Source organism: Lithobates pipiens, unplaced genomic scaffold (genome assembly GCF_037356315.1).
Source record: "Lithobates pipiens isolate NorthernLeopardFrog02 unplaced genomic scaffold, aLitPip1_a1.2 Scaffold_19, whole genome shotgun sequence".
NCBI classification, from domain to species: Eukaryota; Metazoa; Chordata; class Amphibia; order Anura; family Ranidae; genus Lithobates; species Lithobates pipiens.
The window spans coordinates 151,153,815-151,167,943 of record NW_027507764.1 but is presented as its reverse complement, the minus strand read 5'-3'; the positions used below and the strand labels follow the sequence as shown (position 1 = coordinate 151,167,943).

The window sequence follows — 14,129 nt, the reverse complement described above, 5'->3', positions numbered from 1 at the left end:
CTTTTACAGCAAAAACAGGCTCTGCTTTCTTTGTTGTGCTTTGTGCCTTTGTGCATCTTTTCATCATGGGGCATAATTTCTTTATTTCTGTCATATTCATCAATTAATTTCCCCTTGACATATGCAAGTGTCAGCTCCTGCTCGGGTCTGGTATTTAAAGTGTTAATAAGAGCAGTATATGTCTCTGGAAGGCTGTAGAGGAGCATGGGAGCAGTATGGTTATCTTTGATGCTCTCTCAGATGGTGCGTAGTTGCTCTATAATCTCTAGCATGGCTTTCACGTGGTCACACATAATGTTACCAGGTCTTATTCTAGTGTCATCTTATACAGCTTTCTAAATAAAAATAGCTTGCTGTTTAGACTTGAAAGCTCATACAGTTTTTGTAATGAAGTCCACATACCTTTGGCCATTTTCTCTGTTCTTATGTGGATAAGCTGGTCATCTTCCACTAATAGGCTCATAGCTTTTGCCTGTCTATCCTTCCTGTCCCAGTCATCCATCTCTCTGTTTGTGAGTCTGTCTGTATTCAGCATTTGCCACAAGCCATCCTTGCTGAGAAACAGTTCTAGTTTAAACTTCCACAGCTGGTAATGGGCATTGTTCAGCTTTTGCTATTGCTAACTTCACATCTGAGCCACTTGCAATCTTTCAGTAGCTTGCATACAGTACTCACAGACTTGCAATATCCTCTCCAGTGTCTGGATGTCTGCTGGGTATGCTGGGACCCATAATCTATAGTGCAGAGTATTGAAATCAAGCACTGGAAGCTTTTTGTTTGCAGCAATAGCTTACTAGATACATATCTTACATCATGTCTTTATCATGGAACAAGAAAAAGGAATATACAAGAACATAGTAAGGAAAGACAAACCATTTCCTCTCATTACATTACCATAGATACACACTATACTACTGCAGTGACACCTGCTGGATAAAAAGGTATAATGTATATATATATATATATATATATATATATATATATATATATATATATATATATATTGTTGCTGTTGCTTTCCCAACAAGTTTGGGGTGGATAAACTTGACTGGCCTGCACAGAGTGCTGACCTCAACCTGATAGAACACCATTGAGATGAATTAGAGCGGAAACTGCGAGCCAGGCCTTCTCGTCCACATCAGTGTCTGACCTCAGAAATGTGCTTCTGGAAGAATGGTCAAACTTCCTATAGACACACTCCTAATCCCAGAAGAGTTGAAGCTAGTTTAACTGCAAAGTGTGGGCCAACTCAATATTGACCCTACGGACTAAGACTGGGATGCCATTAAAGTTCATGTCCGTGTGAAATTTAGTGCATTTATAAACTAGACAATAAAAAAATTGTAGATTCGATGGACCACTTTGCCTTTATTCTGCTGTCACTTCTATGTTTCGATGTTTCTAAGTGCTATATTCTCATCCATCTGTGAAGGTAAAAATAGTGATATCTTATCAGACTGTTTTGATCTGCAAAATGGAACATGACAGGGCTGCCCTTTATCTCCTTTTATAGTTAATATTACCTTAGGACCCTTTCTATGCCATGTCAGGAAAAAGCAAATAAAGGAGAAAAATAAAGGAGAAAAAGACCAACGTTTTTGAACAAAAGGAAACTCTATTCCTTTTCTGTTTCTGCTAAAAATAATGATAAATAATTTGAAAATAAATGTTCTTTCTTCATACATTTAGATCAAGATGTATTCTGCTATATTTCATTGGAAAAAAAAAACAACAACAAATACGTGCATACTATTTAATTTGTGTGACAGTTATACAGTCTGAAAACTATGGTATAAAAATTTGAAATTTATCAACCCTGATGTACTGACTTTCTACCTAATTTCTTTGTCAGGTTACTGGGGTAGGAGACTTTGTTGAATGGCAAACGTGTGTTCTCCAGGGCAAGGATTCTAAGCCCCAGCCTGCTTCTTCACCAGGGCCTGATGGAGGGGATGGACTTGCAGCAAGCTGGATCCAGGTCATTGCCCCCAGGTATGCCCTGCTGACAATATTGAGACCACTCACTTGTGCAGATTACAGATGGCAGGAGACAGAAGAGCATCCAGGAGACAAACTGAGATCAGGAAAAAACGCAGGCAAGCACAAATGGAAGATGAAGCTGGGGTAAGTACATGGGAGGTCAGACACTGAATACACAAAATACTAGGTAACCAGAAGTTCAGAGAGCTAGGAAGGTGCTCAGGCAGCGTGGGCTGCATTGAGCATGTCTTATTTTAAGAAGCAAACTAGGAGGGGGGCCAGGAAGTGATAGAAGGGAATTAAAGAAAAGCCCACAGTATAGCAGTTGATGCCCATGAGTGAGTACAGAAGCCAAACGATATATGTGAAAAGAATCAGAGGTCTAGTAGAACCACTGCAGCAAGGAGGTAAGAATTACACAGGCAGGAAACTGCAGGCTAAACTGTGACATTCTTAAATGCTAGGATGGTTCAAACACCCCCAAATGACCCATTTTTGGAAAGTAGACACTCAAAGATATTTAGTAAGCGACATGGGGAGTTTTTAAAGTTGTATTTTTTTGCCACAATTTTTTGGAAATTGAAAAAAGTTAATACATTTTGATTTTATTTGACAAAGTTGTCATTTTAACATACTTCTCTCACACAACATGGGCATACTTACAATTAAACAATAACACACCTTCTTCTACTCCTCCTTAGTATGGCGAACACATGCATGAGACACATAGAAGGCCAATAAATCCAAGAAGCACCTTCAAGCTTTCAAGGGGCATAAATAATGCAACTGATTTTCTGACTACCTATCACATTTCTTGAGGCCCTGAAGTGCCAGGACAAGATAAATACCCACAAAGTTACAACATTTTGCAAAGCGTGCCTTCCAACTTACTTAATTAGAGGCATGTTGAGTCTTTTGAAGATCACTTTTTTGCCACAAGTTTTTAGAAAATTAAGAAAGAAAATTAAATTGTATTTTCTTTTACAAAGGCAGAACATTTTTTCCTTAATGCATTCCCTGCATTAAGGTAAAAGATGTCCCAGCAATTGCATCCCCCCTCAACCCGAACATCCAGGTGTCCGCTCAACCCTATTCATGAGCAGTTTTGTTTAAGTTAATTTGCAAAATTTCAAGAGAAAAATAGGTTAAACCATTGGAAAGTCAGCTCTAATAGACAATGTACAGAAATATATATCAATCGACATCAAATTTAGTCAGATATAGTCAGATTAACAGAAAATTAATAGTAAAAAATACTAAAGAGTTACTACTGCACTTTGATTTTTTTCAAAATATCTAAATATTTACCTTTCTGTGTTTTCAATACATTTACATTTTCTTATTTTTGTCTTATATATCTTTACTCCCACTCATTACTGACTCTTGGCTGTTGTTCCTCAACTACTCTTCAGCTTGATCCCAACCTGCAACTACTTGTTACTAACCTTTGGCTTGTTTACTGAGTACGCTTCTGTTTGATCCTTACTTGCTATATCCGCTGGACCCTGATTGCTCACCTCCTGGTGGGGAGATCCTGAGGACCATGACCTGGTACTAATATGCAGCTAAACCCTTGTCCACCATCAATAGCTCTGATGAACACCGATTAGTGCTTAGATTCCACACCTTTAGATGAGCTTGCATTATTTGCCAGGGTGACCTACTTGCATACCAATCCTGCTGTTCAGTGGGAGTCCCTCTACTGCTAAAGCTAGTGGTCTCTGAACCTGACCCCTGACCATGACAGAATAATCTGGCCCAACCATGGAAGCAGCTAAAGCAAATGCTGTGACTCCTTTTAGGCAGCAAATTGCAGAGCTTCAAGAGTTCGGTATTACCTACCAAGAAAAATTTCTAAACAGGAAAGTGTGGTAAAAGGGCAACAGGAGGAAATCCGTGCTCTGCAGAGATGGTTGTTAAATTTAAGTTCTCAAGATGATGCTAATGCACGTATGCCTCCGCCACTTAAGTTCAAAGGAGACCGCCGTCATTACAGGGGTTTCCTTAACCAATGTAGCATTTATTTCCAAATGCAATCTGCTGCATTTCCTTCTGAGAAAAGGAAGGTAATGTTTGTTATCAACCTTCTGATTAAGAAAGCTCTTGCTTGGGCCTTCCCGTATAAAGAACAACATCGGCACTCTAATAATTTTGTGTTTTTTTGGACTGCGATGAACCAGGTTTTTGACTATCCCAACTGCTGCGCTACTGCTGAAACAAAGTTGCATAGTTTGTGGCAGGGTAGGCGCTCTGTTGCTCAGTACACAGCAGAATTGAGATGTTGGATCGCTGATGCCACCTGGAGCCCAGCAGTGCAGAAGAGTAAGTTCCACCAAGGGCTCTCTGAACAGGTAAAAGATGAGCTTGCCAGAAAGGAGACTCCTAATGATCTTGAGGTTTTCATCCAATTATGTATCCCAGTCAATCAGAGACTTACAGAAAGGAGGAAGGGGAGACTGGGAATGTCTGGCAGTAATGGTGGCCTCTGTTTCACTGCTAGTCAGTTTGTTCAGACGGATCCAAAGTTTTTACAGAATATAACACTCCCAAACCCATGCAGGTTGACGCTATTAAGAGATCTATTTTCACCCAGGAGAAAGAGAGAAGACGCTCTGAGAACTTATGTCTATACTGTGGGGACTCTGGGCATTATGCAGTTAATTGTCCCAACAAAGTTAAAAGAACAATTGCTGTGACTGACAGTATGGTGCCTGAAGAAATTATATTCATTACCCAGTCTATCGCCCCATTAATCCATGAAGAAAATAAAGTTAATTCTTGCTGTCTCATTTTTTCATCCCAATCAAACTTATTACTGAGAGTTTCCTTGATTTGCTATGCTGGCCTCTTGGGCTGGGGGGAACTTTATGGATATAGAGCTCATCCAAAGCAATAATATTCAAGCAATAAATAAATCTGCCCCTATTAAAATGGAGACTGTTAATGGTTCATCTTTATCGCCAGGACCAGTTACTCATGATACAGTTCGTCTGGTACTCCAATTTGAGGCTGACCATTGTGATTTTATCAGCTTCCAGCTGATTACCTCACTTAAATTTCCTGTCATCCTGGGCATTCCTTGGATTTCTATTCACAATAAATCCATCAATTGGAGAGCACAGACAATACATTTTGCATTCCACCATTGCAAGGAACATTTCAGCGAACTTCAAACAAGTTCTTCACAATCCAGGAGTCACAAGTCGAAGTGGTAACTACCCAGTCATATGACAACTTGCCTCCACAACACCATGATGTCTGTGATGAGAAGAATGCCGATCAATTACTGCCTTATCATGTGATTGTCCGATTGAGCTGCTCTCAGGGGCAGAAATACCTTTCGGCCGCCTATTCACTCTGTCAGAACCTGAATTAAAGGTGCTCATGGAGTGGCTGGATGAGAATTTAGAGAAGGACTTTATCAGACACTCAACATCTCCTACAGGAGCATCCTTTTCTCTGTTGAAAAGAAAGACTCCACCTTGCGTGAGTTTGAATGAACCAAGGTCCAGTTCTTGGGGTATATTATTTCTCCAGGAGGAGTGCACATGGATCCAGAGAAGATCAAAGCAGTAGTAAATTGGCCTGCCCCTAGAAACATTAGGGAGATAAGATTTGTTGGGTTTGCCAACTTCTAAGCAAAATCTAAGGTGATAGCACCAATTACACAGCTGACAAAGAAAGGGGTGGCCTTTTTGTGGTCATCCGAGGCACAGACTGCTTCTAGCAAGCTAAAGACTCTTTTCACTTCTGCACCAATATTGGTACATCCTGATCCTGAACTACCTTTTATCATGGAAGTGGATGCTTCAGACTCTGCCGTGGGAGCTATGTTTTCTCAGCAAAGCAGATTAAAGATGCAGCTTCATCCTTGCGCTTACTTCTCTCATTAATATCTTCAGCTGAAAGGAATTATGACATTGGAAATGAAGAGTTGCTGGCAATTAAGGAAGCCTTTTCTGTCTCTTCAGGATGATTGGGTAGATTATCTTCCTACAGCAGAGACTGCTTATAACAATTGTAAACATAGCTCCACTTCTCAAAGTCCTTTTTACCTAAACATTAGATATCATCCAGTTCCTTTTGCTACCAAAAGATTACCTACATTGCAGGAAATTTCGAAGAAATTGATTGGGACTTTGAGGGAAGCTTAGTAATGCCTTGGAATGTTACAAGAAGGTAGCTGATAGACAACGAAGATCGCTTCCTAACTTTCATGTGGGTGACAAAGTTTGGTTATCAACCAAAAATTTGAAGGACCATGTTTCACCTACAAAGTTAGGCCGAAAGTTTGTGGGACTTTTCCAGATATGTGCTCAAATCAATCATCAGTCATATTTCACTTAAACCTTCCAGACTGTATGAAGATATACCGTTTTTCACATCACTACTCAAACCATTTTGTGAAAATCCTTTTTCTGGAATAATTCTTCCATCTCCTGCACCTGTTGAGGTTCAGGGTAAAGAAGAATTTGTGGTGGAGAAAATTCTTGATCCCAGGATATTTAGGAACAAATTACAACATTTGGTAAAATGGAAAGGATTTGGGCCAGAACATTTTTTTTGGGAGCCTGAGGAAAATGTTCATGCTCCTAGAATAACAAAAAAATTACCAAAGGTTTTCTCACAAACCTGGCCCTAAATTGTCCAGGGAGGAGGGGAGTACTGTCAGGACCTGGACTTGAACTTGTGACCCCTGCTGTGTCTGGCAATGATTCTTCTTGCTGAGCTACCTGAGTTACTGGACAGCACCCTGTCTGATTCGTTGGATAACCTTGCCTTGTGCCTTGACTTCTGCTGAACCTTGAACTCTTTGCTCCTCCCATGAAATTCCTGATTTAAGCCATGTCTCTGCACTTTCTGTTTGCTAGATTATTGTGCTCTCTCCTGCCAGTTTCTCACTTTTGTCTTTCATGCTGCCATCCGTATCTTTACTACCACTCGTTACTGACCCTTGGCTTGTTCCTTGACTATGCTTCAGCTTGATCCCAACCTGCAACTACTTGTTACTAACCTTTTGCTTGTTTACTGACTACGCTTCTGTTTGATCCTTACTTGCTATATCCGCTGGACCTGGCTTGCTTACCTTCTGGTGGGGTGATGCTAAGCACCGTGACCTGGTACTAACACATAGATAAACCTATCTCCACTGTGATGAGCTCTGGGGAACACCGGTTAGTGCTTAGACTCTGCACCTCAGATGAGTCTGCGTTATTTGCCAGCGTGACCTGCTTGTATACCAATCCTGCTTGTCAGCAGGAGTCCCTCTACTGCTATAACTACTGGTCTCTGAGCCTGATCCCTTAATGTGACAGATACGATGGTGAGTTCTGACTCAAATTAACTGATAAACATATTTATATTCGCTAATAGCAAACATCTTATCAAAAATTCATCTGGATCAACTCCTAGAGTGCCATAGATAGGCTGTTCTCTCAACCATGGCCTGATCAAATTCTTCCCAAATTATAAACCCCTAAGAAGCTCCACAACCTATTTTTCTTATTTCTGCCAACAAATATACAGTATACGACAGTGAAAATCTTCCTCCTTTGTCAGCTTGTAACAAAAAGAATTTCCAACATGTCAGAGAAATGCTGTATGCTAAATAATGCATTTGTGTGGCTCTCAAGCACTCCTATTTACCTTGCTGTTCACCTCTGCAAGCCAAAATAAAGCTAAAATGTGCATATCTTGCTTTCAGTAGACCTTTCATGGCTACCAAGAGCTGAAGGCATACTCAAATGAGACATCGGGCAAGATTATTAGACAAAATGTATTCCTAGCCACAAACGTTTTAGCCAAACAGAATAAAAAAGGAAAGGGAGAGATGTTGTCCTAAAAGAAATGTATTTTCTCTCTGACTTTTTCAAAACAAAAAAGTAAACAGAAATTAAGCTTTGGAAAAAAAATCATAGTGGTTATGCATACAAGAATAAAAACAATGGAAGTACATGATAGTGATCTCTACAGGCTGACGTATGACCCTGGCCACAGACAGGTTGATATTTCACCTAACCTAACAAATCTCAGATTTTTTTGGTGTTCTCCAAAGACTTGAAGAGAACTTCATAAGGAAAGCAAAGCATTCTTCCAACTGAAGTCTTTTTTTTTCTTTTTTTCATCACATAATTTTCTGGATGAGTAAAATATTTACACTGTCCTTAGGATTTTGACTGTCTGGGATATAAGAGGCATTTGACCAACCTAGTACATTAGATGCAGTTGAATTGATTTTAGGCTATTCAAGATCCATGATTTCTCAGTAGCTTGACTGGATGAATGATGTGAACAAAATGTCATCTCAGTCAATAATTTAAGCCACCCTTTACTTTGTTGCGTACAAGTTATATTCTTAAATACTTCAACCCCATAAACTCTGAGGTTCTTTGAAGAAAAGATTGAATCTTAAACAGTTAATACATTAGTAGCAATTAAAATGTAGCCTGTCTATGGCCAGAATGATGTATATCTTTATGGAAACTACATTTACTCTAAATGTAATCCTGTAACAAGAAATTATATACAACCATCCCATAATAAGAAATATATATACCATACAAAGATATTAGTAAACAGATTTTTTTTTTTTTGGGGAGGGGGGGGGGGGGGGGTATGGTCCTTTTATAGCCATATTCATAAAAGCCTTATGTATAAACCTGGGTAAAATCTAAAGTTTTATGATATAGTTATATACAATAAAAAAATAAAAATCTTCTTGATTATAAAGTCCTATATTCATTTTGTTAACATTGGTTAATTGGTAAGTAATAAAAGCACACATATTTAAATTTAGACATATTCTTATAAAAGTAATAATATTGGATTTTTTTTTTTTTATATTTTGCATCAGTAGCAATAAATTACATAAAAATGTTAATGCAAATTTTATGGTAGAAAGAGAAAAGCAAAAAAAAAAAAAATGTGTATTATATATTAGAGTACAAAAACCTTTCATGAATAAGGCTGTTAATGTTGAATTCTAACATTGATTGCAGGACACCACCCTATGTTTTGTACCTGTGACAAAGTTGATTTGCAAGAGAGTCTTGACATTCTCTAAAATAAAACAAAAAAGAAAATAATTCTTAGTTAATTTAAAACAGAGAATATGCAGAATGTAATCCATCTTATATGAACTGCACTCATATGGCACTGTTCTTAAGTGTTGAACTGAAACCTGACACTTCTTGTGCCACTGACAAACACTTGGAGTCTATGTATAAAGCAGAGAAAGTGATTTTAACAAACATTCATTGGTTGAGAACTAATTACTTCCACTTAAAATGTATGGCCCGGGATGGTTATCCACCAGAGAATGTTTCTGAAAGTCGCATACTCCATTTTGAAAATAGACTCATTGAACGCCTTCACTTATAAAGTAGTCATTTCTCTCCTTAAAGCAAAACTGGTATGTGAGATTATACAGGCAGCCCTTACTAAACTATTTAAACACTACTATATATGTGAATAGATTGTTTTTACTCTTAGGCTCCATGCACACTGAAGCTCAAAAAAGCTATTTCTGGATGCCAGATTGCTGGCAGAAAACGCTGGTTGAAAAACCTGCTTTTAACAGCGTTTTATACTAGCGTTAATGAGCGTTAATGAGCGTTTTACAGCGTTAGCGTTAATGGGCGTTTTTTATAAAAATACACAGAGAACACTCCAAAAATCCCACAATGCATTGAAAAATAGAATGCCGAACACTAATGAACGAGCGTTAATGAGCGTTAATGAGCGTTAATGAGCGTTTGTCGTTTTTTGCCGCTGAAAAACGGCACTTTGAACGCAAATTTCTGGCGTTCAGAAAAAAGCCCATAAACTCCACTGCTCATTAAAGCTGAAAAACGTCCATGTGTGCATGGACACATAGGCTAACATAGAGTGGAGTTTATGGGCTTTTACAAAAAACGCCCAAACTCCAATAAACTGCAGTTTATCAGCTTCAGTGTGCATGGAGCCTTAGTGTATGTTTGGATGCAGCACACTGAATGTTTGAATACAAGAAACGGAAAGAACTATTTATATAAACAGGTGCGATTTCTATATACTAGCCTATGTGTGTACAAAAGAATAAATAAATCAATACCATAGGGAAAAAAATCATATTTTATAACAATCAATATTAAATAATGCAAATACCTAATAAGTGCTAGTGCATATATAAACCATGAATAAAACAAAGGTGCTGGTGCATGTGTAAATCATTAATAAATTAGTCAGTAAATAAATATGCAAGTGGATACCAAAATCTCAACATCAAAATAACCAATAAATATACACTTTTACACACATAGGCTAGTATATAGGAAGTGCAACTTTTTATATAAATATTTGAACATACTAGCTGTCATGCAAGAAATGCTGTTCGTTGAGTTCAAGTCACTGACTCAGAACATGTAAGCGACAAGTAAGTTCAAAACTGTCTTTCTACATGCTTATTCTGGTCAGTACTTGGACTAAAGTCGAGAATTGGCATGACAACCTAGACAACTAGGATTTTCAGAAGGTCAAGATTGGCAGCCTCAATTCCCTCATGAGGTGAACTCCATTCCAGTAGACTATAAAAGCCAAGCAAACCTTTAATCTACCAGCCTTGAAATCATAGAGAAGCCAAGGCACAGTTTAGTGGCTTACATCCTGAGAAGTTTTGTGTCTATGTGCTCCTATATCCAGTCCAACATTCTGATAAACAGCACAACTTGCATAGATAAACAAAGACCCTGCATTATGGAAGCTGCATTTTTCTTAGTGGCAGCCTGCACATCAAGTATATGTGTGGCCACACAATGGACTTATGTGACATACAGGTCTAATCGAAGATTAAAGGGGTTTTAAACCCTCGTGTTTTTTCACCTTAATGCATCCTATGCATTAAGATGAAAAAACTTCTGCCAGTGACCGGCCTCCCAGCCCCCCCCCCCCCCCATTTTACTTACCCAAGCCCTGTAATTCCCCTCGGCAGAGATGTGCTCTCCCTCTCTGCTGTAAATCAAACCCAATGACGTGGGCACCGGGGGCAGGGCCGGGTCTGGAATTCGTGTCTATGGACACAAATGCCGGACTCGGTAGCACCCACACGGTAACCCCCTTCTCCTAGGGGGTTATCTGATGCAAGAAGGAGCCTCGAGAGCTGCAGAGGGACCCCAGAAGAGGAGGATTGGGGCTACTCTGTGTAAAATGAGCTGCACAGTGGAGGTAAGTGTAACATGTTTGTTATTTTTAAAAATAAAACAGGATGGTTTACAATCACTTTAAGGCTAATGTGGGTGAAAAATGTTAGAGGGGCATGACTGATGGGCAGGGATTTGAGCTGAAGCCTATCTTTTATTTACCCTACACTGGAGTTTAATACAGTGTGCAGTGGTGTCTGTGTGCCAAATAATATATCTTCAATCAAGATGTGCTCTATATTTGCCAGCATCTGAATAGAGAGTATAAACCTGAGAGATTGGTACCTCAGGCTTGCAGAGGCACCAATCTCTCATGGTATTTGTGAACACAATGGTCTTATTTTAATTACGTCACATGTGTATAACTGATAAAGCTTGCAGACCACATAAACACAGTAAACAGCCTATTTAAAAATGTTGGTGGCACCTGTTTGTTTTAACTTTAACACTTGACCCTATTTTGTTAAATTTTGTTGGTTTTAAAGTAATGTGTGTATAAAAGTGTGAAATAGAAAGTTGTAATGCTAAAGGCAAACTATGGGCTAAAAAAAAAAAAGAAAATATCATATATGATGCAGTCTGTCAATAGCATTGACTCAGTAATTATGTTTTTTCTGGTTCCCCTTGAAATATACTTATTGATTCTGCCAATAAAGCTGTATTTTTTCCACTTCCTTTATTTCAGTTTTTTTTAAATTGTTATCTCTACAGAAAGGGCTTTTGCTTCTTAAATTTTCTTTTAGGTTATGATACTTTGCCAGTTTACAGAAAATTGTCTTTAGTCGTTTTCTTCTTTACATCTTACAACCATAGAGAATTGGCTTGATGTACATTGTTAAAGATGCATTCTAGCCAAATTGCTATTTATTCATATACCTGTACCATTTTTATTTTGCCCAAATATGTATACTGTTCAGCTACAGTTGTTATCACAACATACTGTATAGTCACTATTCGTATAATCCAGCTCTTCAGCTTACATGATTTCTTAGACCCTAGCCCGTTCACTGGGCTAAAAATGAATATATTTATTTTATTTTATGAAGTTCTTCCTGTGCTTTTCCCTCAGCAAAAGCCTACCTGAACAACACCTGTACAGCTCCCTATGTCCTAAATATGTTAGGAATCAGGATGATAGAACTCTCATACTCTGATTTGCTGCAGGTCAATAAAAATAGAAATATCAGGTAAATATACTGTCAGTATTTACAAATTCAGCTTATTGTTTCTGACTGAATAAATACTTAAACTATTGTCATAGACACCCTTAAGAATTCTGCTGAGCTGCCTCTTAGAAATTGCAAAGCCTAACTGGGAACTGGGAAACTAGTTTTCTATCTGGCCTGTCTTGCTGTTGATTGACAGTGCATGGCAATTGGTAGATCCATAGCTGCTATTCAGTCCAATGGCACCTTTGGAATCCACACAGTGCCATTTTCTGCCAATGAAAATTAAGGTCGGACCCGAAGAGGAACTAGATTCTCAGTTCCTCATCAGGCTCTGGCCACCTAACAGGTGGTGTGACCAAGTCCCCCCTCAGGTCCATCTTCTCTGTGACTCGAATAATTTAGCAAATATGGGTATTGTCATATTTGGATAATGTCATCATCTGAATACAAACACCTGAAGAAGGTCAGTGATAGAGTCCTGTATTAGAAGCTGTTTCATGTATGACAGGTTCCCCACACAGACATGCCCTACTCTGAGCACTGGTATCTCCCTGTATGCCATATCAGAGACGGTCTTAATTATCAGCAGTTTCCTAATCTGTGAAATTGGTTATAATTCTTTAATAATATGTCCCTTCCATAGCAAAAGGTTCTTAAAGTTGCGGTAGTTAGAACTACCTGAATTTGGCACACAAGTTGGTAACCCTGCTGAAACTGACACAAATGCTTGCCTGAATTAGGAAACTACTAAAGGAAACTACTACTAGAAAATAGTCATAAAGGCATCATTAAATGCCCCCAGTGTGTTTTTTAATATTTGACTGTCATGTTCCTTTAACGTTATAATTCACTTTGCCCAAGTGCATCTGTGTCCTTTTTAAGCATCCAAACAAGTGAAAAAAAAAAAGTGAAAAGTTATATACATTACACATACACATATATATATATATATATATATATATATATATATACCTTGCTAAATACAAGGTAGTTCGGCTGTATATCCAAGAGCTTTAAAGAGCTCAATGAATCAATTTGCAAATGTTAAAGCATGCACTGGTAATCTAAAGCCCCATACACACTATTAGATTTTCTGTTGATTTTTTTATTTAGATTTACCAAATCTGAAGACAAAAATCAGCAGTAAATCTGATGTGTATGGGACTTTAGGGAATATTTTTACGTTTTTTTCTAGCATAAATACAGCTGTGTTGGTAGTCAATGGTTCAAGCTGTAATCATATTGCAGAAGTTTTATAGCAGAGAGGGATGCCATATCTATCTATCTATCTATCTATCTATCTATCTATCTATCTATCTATCTATCTATCTATCTATCTATCTATCCAGTCTGAAGGGTTGCTAAGCATTGCACAATGCAGGATTCTAGCAGACAGTCTGTGTAAGCTGCTTGCTCGTACCTCATATGAGCAGGCAGTTACACCCTGATAGGATGATTCAATCCACTGTGAATGAATTACATAGCTGAGCAGGCAGAGCTCCACATGACTGCATTTTAAAAAAATTGTCAAAATGAATATGTATGTAACATGTTACAAAAGGTGAACTTATCCTTTAACGGATGCTGTCATTTTTATGTCAAAAAAAGTCCTTTCCCTGGTTTCCTAAAAAAGTGCTCCTTGACTCAGTTTGGCATAACTAGCTCTTGAAATCTTGATTATTATGCTTGACCTGCCTTAAATTACACAGTAAGATGGCATATTTTTTCCGGGACACTAATTTCCTCCCCTTTGGCTCATTTTAAATATGATTTATTATAAATGTAAGAATGAAGAATGGATGAT

At 38.2% G+C, this 14,129-nt stretch overlaps 1 protein-coding gene across 4 annotated transcripts in view; it reads right to left on the bottom strand.

Annotated features, from left to right (window-relative positions):
- The window catches only part of KCNH8 (potassium voltage-gated channel subfamily H member 8), a 780,884-nt gene that overhangs the window by 98,167 nt on the left and 668,588 nt on the right, over window positions 1-14,129 (bottom strand). For 3 of the 4 annotated variants that reach the window (XM_077491398.1, XM_077491399.1, XM_077491401.1), the window contains one exon: window positions 9,001-9,039. The exons of the other annotated variant lie outside the window; for it this stretch is intronic. In XM_077491398.1, coding sequence (XP_077347524.1) covers window positions 9,001-9,039 — 39 coding nt within the window. The remainder of the gene's footprint in view (window positions 1-9,000; window positions 9,040-14,129) is intronic. 4 annotated transcript variants of the gene reach the window in all.